This window comes from Ammodytes marinus, assembly GCF_949987685.1.
Source record: "Ammodytes marinus genome assembly, chromosome: 23".
Classification (NCBI taxonomy): Eukaryota; Metazoa; Chordata; class Actinopteri; order Uranoscopiformes; family Ammodytidae; genus Ammodytes; species Ammodytes marinus.
The window spans coordinates 13,815,696-13,833,120 of record NC_137227.1 but is presented as its reverse complement, the minus strand read 5'-3'; the positions used below and the strand labels follow the sequence as shown (position 1 = coordinate 13,833,120).

Below are 17,425 nucleotides of genomic sequence, written 5' to 3'. Positions count from 1 at the left end.
CTACACAGTAGTGTCCATAGGCTCTGCCGCCACACCAGAGATAACACTGGTTGGTAGAGGGTCTGTGCTGTCATTTTTCTCTGGGGATTTAGCCAATCCCTGCTTTTCTTCCTGCTGTTCCTGGTTCTTATTGGCCGAATGTGAACTGCTATCCTCTGCAGTGCCATTGTCATTGGTTTCAGCCTTGGGTGGGGTGCTGGTCAATGCTCCTGGGTGAGTTTTCATATGGCCCTGTTGATTGCAGACACAACAAAATAGCAATTTACTCACAAGCCCAGAAGGATGCATTCTTCTCTTGACATACAAATGTATAACCGCTGAAATCCCTTCCTATTACATCATCAAAATCATTGACTTTTGCCTCAAGAACATGAAGTTCACAATATCTTTAACCCTTACCTTAAGTCCGCTACGGCTGGCGTATGCCTTTCCACACTGGGCACAGCTGTAGGGCTTGTCTGGGCGAGGAGGCTGGGGTTGCAGTGCTGGTGCTGGGACAGATGGCTCTGGGTCTTCAGAAGGTTTCTCTGGCACTTCAGAACCCTCTTCCATTGGAGAGTCCTTCTCCGGCTCTGGATCGGACACTGGCACAGGATCTCTGGGTGTGGTGGCCTCACTCTTACCCTTGCTTTTGGCGGCTTCCCTCTCTTGTGCCTCCTGTGGTACGCTACCACAGGCCTCCACTGCTTCGGGGACAGCTTTTGGGCTTGTGGGTGGGGTGAGTGAAGGTGAGGGATTTGCAGCTGGAGGTTTAGGGTTAGAATCGAGACTTGTGTTGGGTGTGTCCTTGGAGCTGGCGTCATCATTATTAACCCCCTTATGCAGCATATCATTTTCTACTGCAGGCTTCGATATGCAGAGGGAAAGAGGGGTGTCATCCTCCTCTGCCTCTCCATTCACTACAGAGGGATGGGAACTAGTTAAGGGTGCTATGAAAGGGCTGGTACTTCCCTGGTCGGCATTGGTCTCCTCCTCAGAGAACTTGGAACCGTTCACAGGGCTAACATAAGCTAGGGTGTTGTCTCCCAAGCGCAGGGGGTCTTCGGCTCCCACTGAGGGGGCATTACGGGTCAGGGGTGGGCTAACACTGGGTGTTGATCTCTCTGATTCTTCTGTCTTTAAAGAAGTGGCATCAGCAGCTGTGGATTGCTTAGAAATGAGCCCTAAATTGAGAGGGTCAATTGCAGACTTTGAGTTTGTCGTTAAGGCCAGAGGCAGTAGTTGTGGGGCTTTAGATGCGAGACCTACAGAGTCATTCTCAACATCACCGAATACAAGATTCTGTGGCTCTGCACCATCTTCTGGAGGCATGTCTTCGTCGGGTGGTATTTGCCCACCAAGGTGCAAGCGGATATGGTGTTGAAGGACCAAGGCGTTGGTGAACTTACGTGGGCACAGCGGGCAGGAGTTGAGGGCACGGGAGTTGGCCGGTCTCGCACGGTGAGTGGCCAGATGTGCCCTGAGGCTGCCTTTGGTGGAGAAGGAACGACCGCACAGCTTACAAGGGAACGGACGCTCACCCAGATGTGTGGCCTGGTGCAAACGCAGAGCTCTGGGGCAGCTGAGGACACGCAGACATACCCCACACTGATTAGCAACTTGAGCGGTTGGGAGAGAAAAGGTAGACATGGTAGTTGTAGTGCCAGAACCTCCAGAGACTCCCTGGCCGGTAACTAGTCCGGCAGCGTTGGTGCTAGGGCTCAGGCCGAGAGCAGCCAACATTTCCCTGCGATAGGCACTTGAGGCTGTGGATAGGTCGTGGCCATGTGTGTCTCCATTGGCTTCAGCAGTGGATTGTGAGGAAGAAGAGGCAGAAGAGCCATCTCTGTGTGGCTGCTTTTCAAGCTTCTGTACCAGGCGTTGCAACTTCGAGGTGTCTGAGGTTTGGGAAGAGGTGGTAGGAGAGGATGAGGAGGAGGTTGATGGTTTGGGGAAAGGCGGAAAGGGGAAGGGTAGCTGGTGAGGTGAAGTGAGGTGGGAGGTGGATGGGTGGCCCGGGGCCCGCAGAAGTGCAAGGTGGTGAGGGGAAGTTCCACCAGGGAAGAGAATCTTAGGGAGGTGGGCCAATTGGGAGTACGGGGAGGTGGAATGGAGGGCGGAGTTAGGAGGTGTGTTTTCGTCAAACCGCTGCTGCTTCGCACCTTTGTACTGGCTGCTCATGGCGGAAGAGGAAGACGAAGAAGGCATTAGAGTACTGGACCCGCTGACAGCGGCTGCGGAGGCTCTGTTCAGTTGTAGCAGCGAATGGGCCGTGGACAGCAACGCCATGTCCACCGACGGGGGGAGAGGTAGGGAGGAAGGTGAGGGCCGAGTGGAGGATGCACCAGACAGGAATCCTAACGCCATGTTCTCCATCATCCCAGGAATGCTTCCTTTCACTCCGTTATATGGCAGTTCGTCTTCGTCGGCCCGCCGCTTCCTCCTTCGCTGGGCGGCGCTGGGAGCGCTCTGCTGGGTTGGCTCCGTCAGCGCCGGGGGCAGCAGGGAGAGGGACAGCTCTGGGTTCTGCTCCCTGTGCCGCAGGAAATGGGCTTTGAGGTTCCCTCTGGTGGTGAATCGGCTCAAGCAGACCGGACACTGGTAGGGCCTTTCACCTGTATGGGACCTCAGGTGGATCTGGAGGGACGAGTCGCTGCTCAACACTTTCCCGCAAAAACGGCACACGTGTTGAAGGCGTGCTGAGGAGGCGGAGCCCAGGGAGGAGCTGGCCTGGAGGTCCTGGGAATGATTGGTTGTTGGAAGAGGGGGCGTTGGGTAACCGATGCCGTTGCTATGGCCATACGAAGAGGCGTTGGATGATTTCTCTTGGCGGTAGCAAGGCGGCAAGCCCAGGGATAAGGACAGAGGGTGTAGCGATGCAACAGAGGAGCTGATAGTGGATGATATCAACGAGGAAGAGGTGGAGGAGGATGGAGCTCTGCCGCAATTTACATGTGAAGCGCCTGATTTGGAGCTGGATGGCTGGGGGAAGAGGGACAACGGAAGGCCAGTCAGAAGCGATGAAGCTGTGGTTACCGGCGTGGCAGTGGTGGGGTGTGTCGGTGACGAAGACGCTGCTCCACTAGACTTCTGGTTGCTCTCCACGCCATTGGCTTGCATGTTATGATCTTGGCCAAAGACGGCACCCCCGAGCCTTAGAACGTGCCTACAGATCTCCTCCGTTATTTGCATCTGGTGGATTTGCCTCTGCTGTAAAACCCTCAGCTCTTCCAGTAGTACGGCCAGGGTTGGAGATACCTGGATTTGTCCCTGGAGCAGACCTGTGCCGGGACTGGAGCTGTCGCGGTGAGGTGGCACATAGTGCGACAATGAAGAGGAGGAGGAGGAAGAAGAGGTAGTGGTGGTGGCTGAGCTGCCCATCGGCGGGGAGGTCATGGTGGAGTGAGGGTTCCCTTGGTGGGACATGCTGTGGGATCCAGAGGTTTGGCCCAGGGGGGGAGGCGAGTGGGTCTGGGACGACAGCGAGGGGTGAGGGAAGTCTGGGGAGAGGGAGGAGTGTGTGTTGGGGAGGGAGGTGGTGAAGGGGGCGATGTGGCTGGGCCAGTGGGGGGGAGGGGAGCTCTCGCTGGGCAGGGAGGGCGCGTGGAGCCCGCCGGGGGACGGGCGAGGGGCCAGAGGCGGCTGGCAGTCCTGCAGAGAGGTGGGGGAAGAGGAAGCCGATCCTGACGACGTCACTTCTGAGCCAAGAGACGTGGATGGTGACTTCATGCCCAGGTGGTCATCTGAGGATTGAGAGGGAAACAGAGAAGACATTTTTTTTAAACTTCACTTTTTCTATTTATACTTAGTCTGCACATTGTTATGCCCAGCCCTTATAGTGCATATTTTCCAGTTCTTTGGTTTCCGATGCAGTTTGGTTCAGCCTTACGTTTTGCACTGTTGAGGGTTTTTTTTTGTACACTGTATATTACTTATCTTTTTTTTAATCCTTTGTACTAATTGCACCATGGGTTGGGGAGAAAGTTTTTTCCCGATTCATCTGTACGTCTGGCACAAGTTGCAGGAATTGACAATAATGACTTGACTCATGATGCATTACCCTATCTCCAATAGATATCCAGGTATGCAAATCCCTTAAAACTTTCTGCTTCAGTTAAAGAGTGTTTATTTTACTTGCTTCCAGTTATTTTTGTTTACAAAAGCAGCTCGCTAATGTGTGCGCATACCAACAGATCATGTTACAACTTCAAAAAGAAATGGCAGCAAAGAAATGGCCTCGAAGGAAACAATAAACAAACAAGTGGAAGAAACTCCGCAGTCCATGAGTCTTTGTGATGTCTTGTCTCAATCTGTGCTCTCCGGAGCTAAACTCCTCAAACACTTTGCGCACACACAAAAAAAGCTTACAGACCACCTTGCTGCTATGGCAACACATTTTAGGGGACAATGGGCATCACCAAGACAACCCATAACCCCTCTTAGCCCACCCCCCCTCCCTACAGCAGTTACGTCTTTCATCTCCCTATTCACCCTTCCCCCCTTACGTCACAGTGGAGGTCAAGGGTCGGGCCACGCTAAGGGTTCTGGGCACTGTCCTGGACACTCTGATTGGTCAACTCATCTGACCTCTGCCGCTCGGGGGTCAAATTCTTTCAAAATCTTGAGCACAGAGTGAGAAAGAGTAGAAAGAAAAAGAAGGGGGAGGGTAACAACAATGGAGAGACAAACTAACTATTCCCTCCTGGAGAGTTATAGTGATGGAATGAAAGACTGTACCTTGTGTGAAATTCCCTCACTGTGGCTTATAAACATATCTTAACCTGCAGGAAACGCAAAAAATAAGTTACTTAGAGGCTAATCTTCCATTTGGGGGAAAGTTTACCTGCCTGGAGTTTTGGGTGCATGCACTTCAAGATATAGCCTTTTGCAACACGGAACAAGTGCAAAAGCAATTTCTCTATTGCCTGTGATTCTTTTTTTCGCATCCATTTGAGACCCCCCTCCAAGTGTGTAGGGGTATACAGTCAATAGGACTGGGGTGGGGGGGGGGACAGAAAAAAGGGGAGGGAAGTATTGAGAAGGTGGAAAATGGGGGAAGAGGGGTGCAGAAGAGAGAAAGGCAAGAGCAAAAGAGAATAGAAGGTTGGAAGATTAATCTTTACCAACAAAAAGAAAAACACTGCAGCCACCTCCTCCCCCACGCATGCATGCACCTTATTGTTCCCAAATAAGAGACTGTTCTATACTAATCAAAGACCTCCAGCAGTCAGCCAGCCTGTTGGTTGGTTTCCTGGAAGACGAACAGCTCATGAAAATGGCCACAGATGTATGTTAGTTAATCCTGCTCCATTCACTTCATAGGGACAAGTTTATTGGCCCCGGCCAAAGTGCCCATGGCCTCCATTTAGTGGGGCCCATTATTACAACTTAGACCTTAAAAACTTTTTTTTGTCTGTTAAATCACATCAGGTGCGTTTGTTGGCATTTGGCCATGCATAAATAAACGTATAGAGAAAGACCAAAACAACGAGAAACCACACAATAAATGTACTGCAAACAATGTAAGCCCTAAACCCAAATGTTTGCATCTAAAGTTCTCTTAAAGATTTGAAGAGTTTGAGAGTGAATTCCCCACGCAATGATGGCGAGCACAGTTAAGGTTGCAGGATGGTCGAACTCTTTCAAGAATTTCAAGTAGAAAGAAAAAAAGCATGCACGCTCGTAAATATTGTTTCCTTACCGTGAGATAGCAGCCTCGGCCCTCCTGGATCCGCGTTAACGAGATGCTGTGGTCGCTTCTGCTTCCGGCGTGACATGATTCACGGCGACTCAGACAGAGAAGGGGGGCATCAGCCGAATGAATGGCACTGGGCACGTTTTTGCGCACTAGGAAGCGCTCCTGAAACCATCCACGCATCTAAAGTTCTAGAAGTCGCGCAAACCCTGCAAGAACTCGAATAACGAAAAAATAATAATAAAAAATATCATAGAAAAGTAAAACAAATGGTGTGAAAGGTGGTAGGCTAAGTAAAAAAATCCGCAGGTCTGCACCGTGTCATATGAAGCTGCCGTGAGTGCGTGTGTGGCTGTTTTCTAAAGTCTCTTCTCCCCCAAAAAACTTGTCCAATTTGCGCCCCTCCTCTCCCACACTGCTGCCCCGCTGCATGCACATACAGGGAACACACACACACACACACACACACACACACACACACACACACACACACACACACACACACACACACACACACACACACACACACACACACACACACACACAGACACAGAACCACTCCTTGTTCTTCAATGATATTTGCATTTCAATGGCTTGTAACACACAGCCTCCCTGGTTCTCTCTTTCTCCCCCAGCTTTTATTTTTCTATACACATTCGCGCAGCAGCTATAAACTTTTCTATTAAACATGACAATTAGGTGTCAAATATATTGTAACCCCCCCCCCCCCCCGCGCAAAAACGAATGTAAACCGGAGTTAGAATTTTTATAATTGTTATTATTGTATTTATTATTAACCTATTATTATTTGCTAAATGAGAATTAAATTCCATTCAAATCAAGATGTTACGTGTCTAAAATAAGCCCAACAGGTGACTCATCAATCAGGTGACATATGTTTAAGGGACACCCAGGTGTAGGCCTACAGCAAAATAGTTCTCAGCAAGTTGAATGAATAATGAAATCACAGCCATAATTAGTGTATGGTATGGCAGGTGGTTTCCATCAGCAAGAGTCAAACGTGAGTCTTCCCAGTGGCATTGTGTACAGTGTGGAGTGAACAGGCGATATTTCTCCCCTTTGATTTCCATAGGGCCAATTATAGACAGCAGTGCAGTGAGTGGCTTATGTGTGCAAGTGGGGCCACACGGCCATTCCACATGCATGCATGTATTTCGTGTGTTATCACCGAGGCACATAATAGCCTACTCCCCCCTACAAACCCCTCCAAAAAAAAGAAAAAGGGGAGAAAAAAAGCATCTTACACTGGAGCTCTATTTAAAAGGCAGAGAATAGATGGGAATCTTTGACAATGGCGTGCTGGACACAGTTGAGTGAGCATCTCCCCTCTCTCACTATGAACCCCCGGATCCACTGCAGCACAACACAATGCCCCTCTTTCACCCCCCGCATTTACTCCTGTATCACGTGGAGAAATGGATAAAAGAGGGAGAGGAGGAGGAGAAGGGGGGGCATATTTAAGTAGGTGTCTCACATTATAGGCTACATTTATCCACTCCAAAGTTATGTTAGTAGCCTAAATAAGGCATAATTTGCTTTAAGGGGGAAATAGGCTAACTGCCTTAATGTGTCAATGAAGTGTCTGGCTTTATCCAGTGTCATTAGCATCACCTAGAAAATAAATAGAAATTCGGTGTCCAGGTTTTTTTTTTTAAGTTAAATCATCTCAATACTACTGAAGTAAGTAGGCCAAAAAGTCCTGATTCCAATCAATATCTGCAATGAATGTTTTGAGATTTTACTATTTTCATTTCGAGTTGTAAACAGCCTATCAGATTACAGTATTCATTCCGCGTCACCTGCTGCTACCTGTAGGAAGAAGAAATAACTGGTAGGTCATGTCTTGTCTTCCCCCACATTTACGGAAAAATAACGAAGTAACTGTGTTGTCCCGATACGGTTAAGGTATTAGTTTTATCAGAAAATATATTTTTTAAAGTCAAAGTTGCATTTTATTTTATCGAAAGCAGCCGTGAACGGAAGTGGACACAACATGTATGCCCCTATCCGCCAATGCTAATATTTAGCCTAGCATAACGGCAGTTGGGGAACCATAATAAGTTAGTTTACGACACAAATTATGATATTTCGAATATTTAGTCTTTCATTACCTAGTGTTTTTCTCTTTAATCATTTCAAAGGAAATAAAACAGAATGGAAAGATACCAAATTATTTATATAGAGTTGGGGGGGCAAATGCTATTTCAGGTGGCTCCAACCTCAAATGTAACTCACAAAGAGTTTATTTTTAATTTTTTACATAGCCTACAGAATATACAACCTTAAAGGTTTTTGACAACAACAAGTGGGTAGCCTTAAAAGTTTGAAATTCATCCAGAAATTAGCATTGAAATGTCTTATTTGTTTTTTCACCGAAAGGCAGAGATAACCCAGTGTATAATGCTTTACCCAATTAAAAATTATGGGATAATTAAATTGCCTGTAATGCAAATACCCCCCCCCCCCCCCCCCCCCAAAGATTGTAAGGCCCCCAAGTTAACAACATTGGAACTTGAATTATTGAAACCCTCTCAAATTGAATGTTTATTGGAGTGTGTGATTAACCCACCGACATGTTTGACTTTGCTAGGAGATGCAAAATAAAACTTAAAAATGCCTCTTGTTCTCAAATGTATTTTTCTTTACTTGCACTACCTTTATTTGGTTGAGGTCTCTCAAAATCAAAATGTATGGGAATTGCTTAATAGAAACTTCAGTTGTCCTAATGACTTGCCTGTCTTGCTAATCTCCATTACTAATTGTAAAAATCGCACTGCTTTCCACAGGTGCCATGTCTCTCTGTGATGACACACTCCTATGTAACTATCCAAAATGTCGCAGCAAACTGAGCGGCTTCGCCTGGGTCACTGCTTGCTCACATGTTTTCTGCGACCAGCACGGGTCCGGTGAGTTCAGCCGCTCCCCTGCCATCTGCCCGGCCTGCTCCTCTGCACTGTCCGGCAAGCTGGACATAGTGAGGACGGAGCTGTCGCCCTCTGAGGAGTACAAAGCCATGGTGCTGGCAGGTCTAAGACCAGACATAGTACTGGACATCAGTGCCCGTGCTCTGGCCTTCTGGAGCTATCAGGTCAAATATATTTGTGTCCGTATATGAATGTGTAAAGCTCTGTATCTGTAATCTTAAAGGTGGAGTCAGTGATTCTGGAGAATGCTTGTTGTCAAATAACTTTTTTGTCAAAATCTCCTCAAGAGGGGCGCCCTTAGCTGTGTGTGCGATGAAAACAAATCTGGTGTTAATACACAGCTTAGGCTCTGTAAACCGGTATGTAAAAAAAGGATATTTAAACAAAGGGGGCCCACCCTAGTTAGCAACATGCCTGTTTACAGAGCCTAGGTAGTGTATAGACACCAGATTCCTATTAAGCACACACATAGTACGGAAAGTAGCGGAACGTGAGGAGATATTCACTGATTTTGACAAAAAAAATGTTTGAACCAAAAGCATTCTCCGTAATCGCTGACTCCGCCTTTATATGTCAAACGAAGATACTACTATGAAACACTCAGATTGTCACTGTCTGTTAACAGGTCCATCAGGAGCATATGTATCAAGAGTACAGTCTATCGCGCGTCGAGTCACAGCTGAAGCAGATGGAGAAGGTGGTGACTCAGCAGAACCAGAGCAGAGAACTGGAGCTCATCGGCATGAAGGGGGAAATCTCCTCCCTGAAGAAAGTAAATCATAATTATCAAACACAATTTCATTTTTATAACGTTTCATTTGAAATTAGCCACCAAGGCCGCTTTAATATTGATCCCAAAATCTGATAGGAGTCTTACATTTTTGCAATGCAACCTCATTTTGTACAGTCATAAAGGCATGCGATTATTACATAACGTTTCATTTAGCTGATGCTTTTATCCAAAGGACTTCCAATTAGTGCATTCAACCATTCAGCTACAAACTCACATAAGCTTAAAATAAAAACAAACTACACAGTTCTGCATGTAGTTAAAAAAGCCCTTAACATCCTGAAGTTCTGGATCAAATCTGTTTCTGCGTTGCCATTCCCATCAAGATTCCACTACTCCTCCTGGCACACAGCTCTGTACAGATTTAGCAAAAAGTCTTAATTATAAATGTGGCACACTTTCTCCTCATCCTTGTCCTAGTTATCATCTGCTCACAAATTTGCTGGCTTCCACTGCACATCAATTAAAACATGCAAAGGAGCACTAAGGCTTGCCGTTTGTCCGGTTTGAACGTAGCCTAGGACTGTCTCTACTTGAATTTGTGAATCTCTTTTTTCGACCATAGTTGATGAATAAACAGAAGTAGGTGAATCAAATGTCAAATACAAGATGTTCTGAATCTTTATCTATGATCGAGACATCACATTTTTGGCCAAAAAATATTTTTTAAACAGTTTTCTGTTGAAAGAATAAACCGGATTTTTAGTCATTGCATTTTTTAAATTGTTTTCCAGGATCCTTTCTTTACTTTTTTATGATTTTAGTAAGGACTTGATTTAGAAAGTAACATTTAAATTCCGGTGACTATATAGAAATGTAAAAAAGTGTTGTCTCCTGAAGGTGATGGAGGAATATAAGAGGAAGTACAGCGAGGTTTCTGAGAGGCTGATGGAGAGGAACAGGCAGTACCAGAAGCTCCAGGGGCTGTACGACTCCCTGAGGCTCCGCAACATGGTGGTGGGTGTAGGGGACAGGGAGGTAATGCCACATCCTGGACATCAGGACTTTGGTAAGAACAGCGGTTTAAACTGAGATTTATGGGTTTTAAAACACTGAGGGTGACAGGCAGATCCAAACCTTAGGTAATGTTGGAGAATAGCAGCTTCTCGTTTGAACTTGTAAAATGTCACTTTCGTAAGCTACAGATCAGAAAGACAAATAATGTGTAGCTGTCTATCTGAGAATCAATTGTCATGTTGTGCCCACACTGATTAATGAGAATAGGAAGGAAGCGCAGACAGAGTAATGTTAAATAGCTATGGCAGACACAGCTGTAGGTCAAGAAGTGGTCATCAAGAAAGAAGTGTTCATCAAGAAAGACAATGGGAGTAATGAGCTGATTGTCGATGTAAGGGAATTTAACTTGGTATTACAATGAGACATCCGTCACCCCACCGTGTGTGTCACCTAGGAGCGGCCCAGCATGCGACTCCTCAGAGAAGCCCTCCGTTCCTCTCAATGGGCCAAGATGGAGACAGCAGGTTCTTCTCCTGCCTGGAGGCCGACGGACCCAATACCTTCTTCCAGTTCAGCGCAACCCCCATCAAGGAGAGGGGCCGGCCCTTCATCAAGAAGCACTGAGCTACAAACAGGTTTCATAGTGACCCTGGCACATTAACTTAATGAGATTTATATTTATATATTTACAAAGCGTTCTATTGTTTTTGCAAAAGTTTAGTTGGCTTTGTTTGCCTTAATTGCATTGTTATAGTATTTATTGCAATTTTGGCCAATAATAATTATTTCAATTATAGTTTAGGCCTCTACTTAAGAATATATTTGTGTTAATAAATACTTTGACAATATAAATACAACAAAACATATTTGTTTATACAGAGCACTGGCTCACATTCTTCCATGTTAGTGTATATTCAGATTGTGAGATTTACTATAAGTTTCAGCTGTTTCTTATCAAAATCAGACAGATTTAAAGATATTTTTGTATTCAGGAAGACTCCACTGTGTCCTATTTCCATAAGAGTATGAATAACTTGAATTAGTTCCTGTGGTTTTGGTAAATTGTGTTCGTGTTACCCTAACCTAAGAGAAGACAATGGATTGTTTTGAGACTAAAATCTATATTGACTTATAAAATCAAATCATACGTTTTTCCTTCACTGATACAATGAACATATATTACTGAATTAATAACAGACGCTGGTCCGTCATGCACATTGTTTGAACAGATCTGTGGTGTGGCACAAAGCAGAAAACAACATTTGTTTAATTTCATAATAATCTGGGTAAAAACTGATCACTTGGTTGTTGATTGATTGACAGCTCGAGGAGATCCAGTGAGGTCCCGCTTGAATACTGTGTGTATGCTCTGGCGTGCACCGGCAGTGAGACCATGAGTGAGACAGGTGTCGGTTTGTAGCGTTCTCTCTTGTGATTGGATAATAATTTCGGGATCCCCTAAAAGTTTATTTTGCCGATTACATGCAGAGCAGTTGACTGAGAGATTGGCTTTATGAAACGCGCACATTATGTAAATGAATAAAGAGCGATTTAACACTTATATTAACCTAAATAAACCACTTACTTCACCTTTTAAGAAGACATCATGCAAACAATGTGTTTAAGACAAAAGGATCGTTTCTTTTTCAGGGTAAACTTAAGTCACAATTCTGGAATCACAGTCATCATATCACAGGTTCATTCATTCATTCAAGGACTCCAATGTTGTCACCTCACAACAACAGAATACAAAAAAACAAGAGGAAATATTTATAAATATTAACAAAATTGGTCTCTAAAGACAGTAACAGGGTGACTTGTATTTACAAAAAAAATACACAAACTTTGGAAAACTTCACACTTCGGTAATTATCCAAACTTTCCATTAAAGAAATTGGTCCTTTAGCTTCTTGTGCAGCTCATTCGCTCTGAGGCTTGTAGCTGACGGAGGCAGCGATCTGACTTTGGGCATTTTGTTTCTTGCCGTTGACAATGAGCAGCAGAGGAGAGTCCACTCGTATACTCCTGAAGTCAAACGACTGTGGGACAGAGGAAACGTCAAAGTCAGACCAATATTTACAATATAAATATGTACCGTCATGATTGAACAACAAACATGAACCACTGACCTCATCTTTATGTGTAATACTGTTTCTCTTGACTTGAGGTTCAGGAATGACTACAGTGTCTCCAATCAGGACGCCCCAGCTGTCCGCGGTGTTGTACACCATCACCACTATACACGTCTCCTCGCTGTCCACCATGCCAAACGTACTGCAGGGGAAAAGTGTGCACATTTTAAATTTTACAACACCACTCCAAAAGAAAGATTTTTTCCCCCCACACTATTATGATAAACTTCACTCACAAAGCCATGCGGCCCTCAGAGGCCAGGCTGAACACCACTTTGCCCAGAGCGGCCAGCCCAGCGTTGTGACCGTGTGTGAGGGAGGAGAGAGTCCGGGGCTCCAGGCTTCCCACGCGGCCTGTCGGGGAGCGGAACTGAGGGGAGGAGCAGGGACCCAACGCCGATGTGCTGAGGTTGGAGAGCATCGTCCGTAACCGACGTGCCTTCACCTTCCCCTGAAGAGATGGACAGACACAAGGTTAAAGGCTAAACAAAGAGATATGCCTGTGCTGTGCTGCTACCTTGTGGTGGAAAATTAAATATTTTTTTACCCCATCTACTGTAGATTCTAAATAACACAATATTTATTACTTTGTCAGTTAAGGGCTCATAGATTTCAAACATAGACATAAAAAAACAAGGAAGTCAAAATAACTATACACTGACTTCTTATGACTTATTTCCTTCTAATCAAAACATGTTCAGGCATGTACATTGTTTTTTCTTATGATAAAATGCCCTACAAGGTTTTGATGGCAAGAGATTAAGATTCTATTGAATAGTCAGTCAAGAGAAAGTTAATTTAAAGTTATTTTGATTGACTGATTCCAGCTTCTTAAATGTGAATATTTTCTGGTTGATTCTTCTATGAGCTTAATCTAAATATGTATGGGTTTCTACAGCTGTCTGCAGCAATTTTTTTTCAAAGAAATAGTAAAAAACTAAATATTGGTTTATGAAAAGAATCCCAAAATGTGTTTGAAGTGGGGCATGAGTTATGGCTAATTTGAAATACTTCAAATCTAAAACTGCTAAAACTCACGCACCTTGTTTTGTATGAGTTCTATGACTTTCCTCAGATACTCCAGCAGCTGCTTCTCCCTCTCCGGAGGCTCCTCCCAGCCCGGGTCGAGTGCCGCGGCCCGACTGTAGCCGCCCAGCGCACACCCAAACATCTCCTCGTACTGGAACAGAGTGGAGCGGTTGAAATGCAGCTCCGGGTAACAGGAAGCAGCTCTGTCCACTTTCTCCTAGAAATGGGGGAGGAGGAGAGGAGTGAAATTATTAGTAGGATTGAAAAATTAGTACAGAATAGGGTTTAACAAACACATAAAACATAAATACTCACAGACTGTGAATAGGCACTTAGAGCTTGTTGGGACAACTGTGGATTCTGCCCGCAGGTGAAAAACAGGGACACGTAGGCGTTTCCCAGAATATCTGGAAAAACAACATAAGATATAATATTTAAAATGTGGAGGTATATTAATGACGAGAGAGAGCACAGAATGTTTGGCTGCTATTTCAGTGTGTAATCCTAAACAGGCAAGCACTCTTATGAGTCTGCAATTGAAATTTTTCTTAAGCCGTTGGAGCAGCTTCTGAGCTGAGAGCTCACCAAATATTTTTGACAATTGGCTGAACTGGACACATTGGTTGACGTTACACATTGTAACGTCAACATTGGTTCTTTTTCAGATTTGGAATGTTTTGTTTCTCTAAAAAGAAGCTTTCAGTGACTATATGACTATTTAAAACATATTCACACATTGTTATGCCGTATTGCCAAGCTCATTATTGTGGATATGGATTCGCCTCGCAAAGACTTGCAACTCCTTGCGACGAAACGGGCTGAGACGTTCTAAAACTGGACCTTGCGATTTGACATGTTGGATCTTCTGGGACTCCTTGCAACGGCATCAGCCGCTCTACAATCACACTGCTGCGACTTTTCCCCTGCCACGTTCTAAAACCGTCTCCTTGCAAGTCGTTGCGAGGCGAATCTTTGGTCTGAACTGGGCTTAACAACACAGACATTTATTATTGTACTTGTAATATTTGTAAAGATCATTAGTTGTTTTTTATTCCCAATTGGAGTTAAGCCCCTATCTCACTGGGCTGCGACTGTTTGCGACCAGTTGGAGACACAAAATTGCGACAAAATGTGCCAATTTGCGACAATTTTCACTTGCAGTCTCACTGAGTTGGTTCCTCACGACACGTTAGCGAATGTCTTTGCCGGAAGGTCGCATTTATGTCTCACGAACGTCTGGCGAGTGTCGCACGAACGGAATGTCAGTCTCCTTTTTGTCTCAAATCAGTCGCAATTTAGTTCCATATGTCGCCAAACCCTCGCAAAGTCGTCTCACACTTCTCGCACTTTCGGACTCGCGGAGACTAAATTGAGAAGGGTTTGCGACGCGTGCGACACACCTGCGACGACTGAGACTATTTTGAGACTGATTTGTCGCACACTTTTTTTGAACATGTTCAAAATTCATGCGACAAGACTGCGCGGCTCTGCGACTCATATGAGGAAATTGAGACCTCCGCGAACGTTTGGAGACAGTTTAGAGACTCGTTTGCGAATGCAGTCTCCAACTTGTCGCAAACAGTCGCAGCCCAGTGAGATAGGGGCTTTAGACCAAGTCAAAGCGCAAGGTCGATTCCATTTAAATGTCGGCAATCACTGTTACAACTTTAGCTGCATCTGTGAGACAAACGTCTACATAATTACAAATAGAAAAGCAGTGTCGGGGCGCCCTTATCTCAGTTGGTAGGGCGTCCCCCCATGGGCCTCGGCCAGCAGCGGACCCGGGTTCGATTCCAGCCCGCGGTCGTTCTTTGCATGTCACTCCCCTCTCTGCCCCGTTTCAACTCTGTCTTTACACTATCAATAAAGCATAAAAATGCAAAAAAAAAAAAGATAAAAAATAAATAAATAAAAAAAGCAGTGTCTATCTACTCAGATGCTGCACTCACACCAGGACGTCCCGTCTGTGACATCCAGCTGGGTGGCCTGCCGGGCCAGTTCCATGCTCTCCATCACCTGTTTGCTATGGGCGTCGCTGCTCGCCGCTGGCACCTGCCTCAGCACCATAGACAGGTTACGCAGAGACACTTTGTTCTTGCTCTATAGAGGTGGAAGATAAAGCAAAAGACAGATGAGTTTTCAGTGTAGTGATTCAATCAGAAAAGACCAACACATTCATTTAGTATATTTTTGGGGAATTTAATCTCTCAATTGGCAATAAAAAAAAAAAGTTTCCATTACTGAAACCTCAATGCCTTATGCGTAATCTAAATAAGTGCTTGATTAAGATGAAAACACTTCCTTGACTTGCTCTTGTTCCCCACTGTACCTGTTGCAAGGCTCCAGTGAAGCAGTTCTTGGCCCCGATCAGATCTCCTTTCTTCCAGTACTGCTCCCCTAACGTGTTCCAGCCCTCCACCAGGCCCGGCTCCAGCTTCACAGCGCGGGAAAGGCACTCCTCTGCCACAGTGCTGAAGTCTGGGGCTACGTTCAGACACCTGCCCTTCTGCAGCAGGAACTCCGCTTTGTGTTTAAGGTGATCTGTAAACACAGGGACCAGACGTAGTGGTTGTAAGTAAGTGATAAATTAAAGGCCGTTGTGTAGTTGTTGTTCAAAAGATGCTCAACCCTCACCTTCTTTCTCCTCCAGCTTTGCCAGTGTCTTCTCCATCTCCTGTGCGACTTGGCTTTGTTTCTTCCCAGCTTCCTCCACACTGTGAGTCTCAAAATAGCAATCTCTGAAGTTATACAGTTCATCCACGAGCTCCTGTAAGTGGGGTGGGGGGTGGGGTGGAAGTAAAAAATAGTTTGTGATTTCTTAAAGGATTTCTTAAATCTCAAAGCTATGACTGCTTGTGATTATGATCGTTGAGATGGTAAAAAAACTGGGGCATCGTGCTATTAGAAAGATTCTTTATTGGTAATGTGCAAAACAAATTACAGGAGCAGCCCTTGGCAAATATATTCTTGAGTCCGAAGTTCTATATATCTATCATCTACAGATAAAGGATATTTAAGGTGTAACAAAGTATATTGGCTTTACAGAATATATCAGCACATGCACGTCTGCATTAATAAATAATCTGGTGACTCAGCAAGAAGCAGGGTAGACGCCTGCATATTCAATGCCATTTTATAGAGGTTTGATGTAGCAAAATGATAGAAAGGCAGTCGATTAACACATTAAACAAGGCAACTGGAACACACATAGGCAGTACATCATACTAACAAACATAAAGGCTTAGATAAGGTGTGTTCGCGTGACAGTCACAGCCCGTTGTTATAGTAACGACTCTTTTTCAGGCGAACTGTCGAGCAAGCAAGATCTTACAAAGACACGGACCTCACAAGAAGTCAACTTAAACAACAATGACTTCGACAATTGGTGGATATAAATATTCGTGAATCATAATTGAGAATATGTACAGTACCTTCATAATTTGCAGCTGTTTTTTGTCCTCCGCCATCTTTGCGCTGAGCGTAGGGAAGCGATAACACTCCGATAGCGAAGGAATATAAGTAAAATTCACCAAATTACGACACGAGTTTAATATCTAAGGGTTCGATGTTAACTCTAGGACATAACATTGTCATTTCTCTTCTGTTTTAAATAGCACGAATGCAATTTATTTGAGCAACACAGGGAACAAGCTTTTTATTTCAGCGACGCCGGAAGTCTGAGTGGTCGGTGTTCAAAATGAGTCCGACAAAGACCCGCGTCACACATTTATTATACTATTATTAAGCGTCTTTATTTGTCCATAAAATACAAATGTGAACGCATGCTGATTAAAGTATGGTAATGTCTTCGTTTCAGATGATAATCCCACCAGGGACTTTTGTTTTCAAAGAACAAGTCACGCGGAACCATCAATCTCTCAATTATCCGACACTTTTA

At 44.9% G+C, this 17,425-nt stretch overlaps 3 protein-coding genes across 3 annotated transcripts; 1 reads left to right on the top strand and 2 right to left on the bottom strand.

The window, feature by feature from the left end:
• LOC307269562 (uncharacterized protein) lies at nucleotides 1-5,756 on the bottom strand (the record flags this gene model as incomplete). The annotated part of the gene is made up of 3 exons (XM_080052543.1): nucleotides 1-231; nucleotides 400-3,722; nucleotides 5,681-5,756. The coding sequence occupies 3 exons, from the start codon at nucleotides 5,754-5,756 to the stop codon at nucleotides 1-3; spliced, it is 3,630 nt and encodes a 1,209-aa protein (XP_079908669.1).
• Nucleotides 5,757-8,486: 2,730 nt separating this feature from the next.
• On the top strand, nucleotides 8,487-10,990 carry ccnb1ip1 (cyclin B1 interacting protein 1; the record flags this gene model as incomplete). Its single annotated transcript, XM_080052297.1, has 4 exons — nucleotides 8,487-8,783; nucleotides 9,245-9,391; nucleotides 10,250-10,418; nucleotides 10,821-10,990. The coding sequence occupies 4 exons, from the start codon at nucleotides 8,487-8,489 to the stop codon at nucleotides 10,988-10,990; spliced, it is 783 nt and encodes a 260-aa protein (XP_079908423.1).
• Nucleotides 10,991-11,730: 740 nt separating this feature from the next.
• Nucleotides 11,731-17,187, bottom strand: ttc5 (tetratricopeptide repeat domain 5). Its single transcript, XM_080052575.1, has 9 exons — nucleotides 16,959-17,187; nucleotides 16,162-16,294; nucleotides 15,857-16,068; nucleotides 15,477-15,627; nucleotides 13,843-13,934; nucleotides 13,541-13,744; nucleotides 12,735-12,949; nucleotides 12,496-12,640; nucleotides 11,731-12,405 (listed from the first exon to the last, which is right to left on the bottom strand). Exons 1-9 carry the CDS (start codon nucleotides 16,992-16,994, stop codon nucleotides 12,286-12,288), a joined length of 1,308 nt encoding a protein of 435 aa, XP_079908701.1. The 5' UTR covers nucleotides 16,995-17,187; the 3' UTR covers nucleotides 11,731-12,285.
• Between the last annotated feature and the right edge of the window lie 238 nt (nucleotides 17,188-17,425).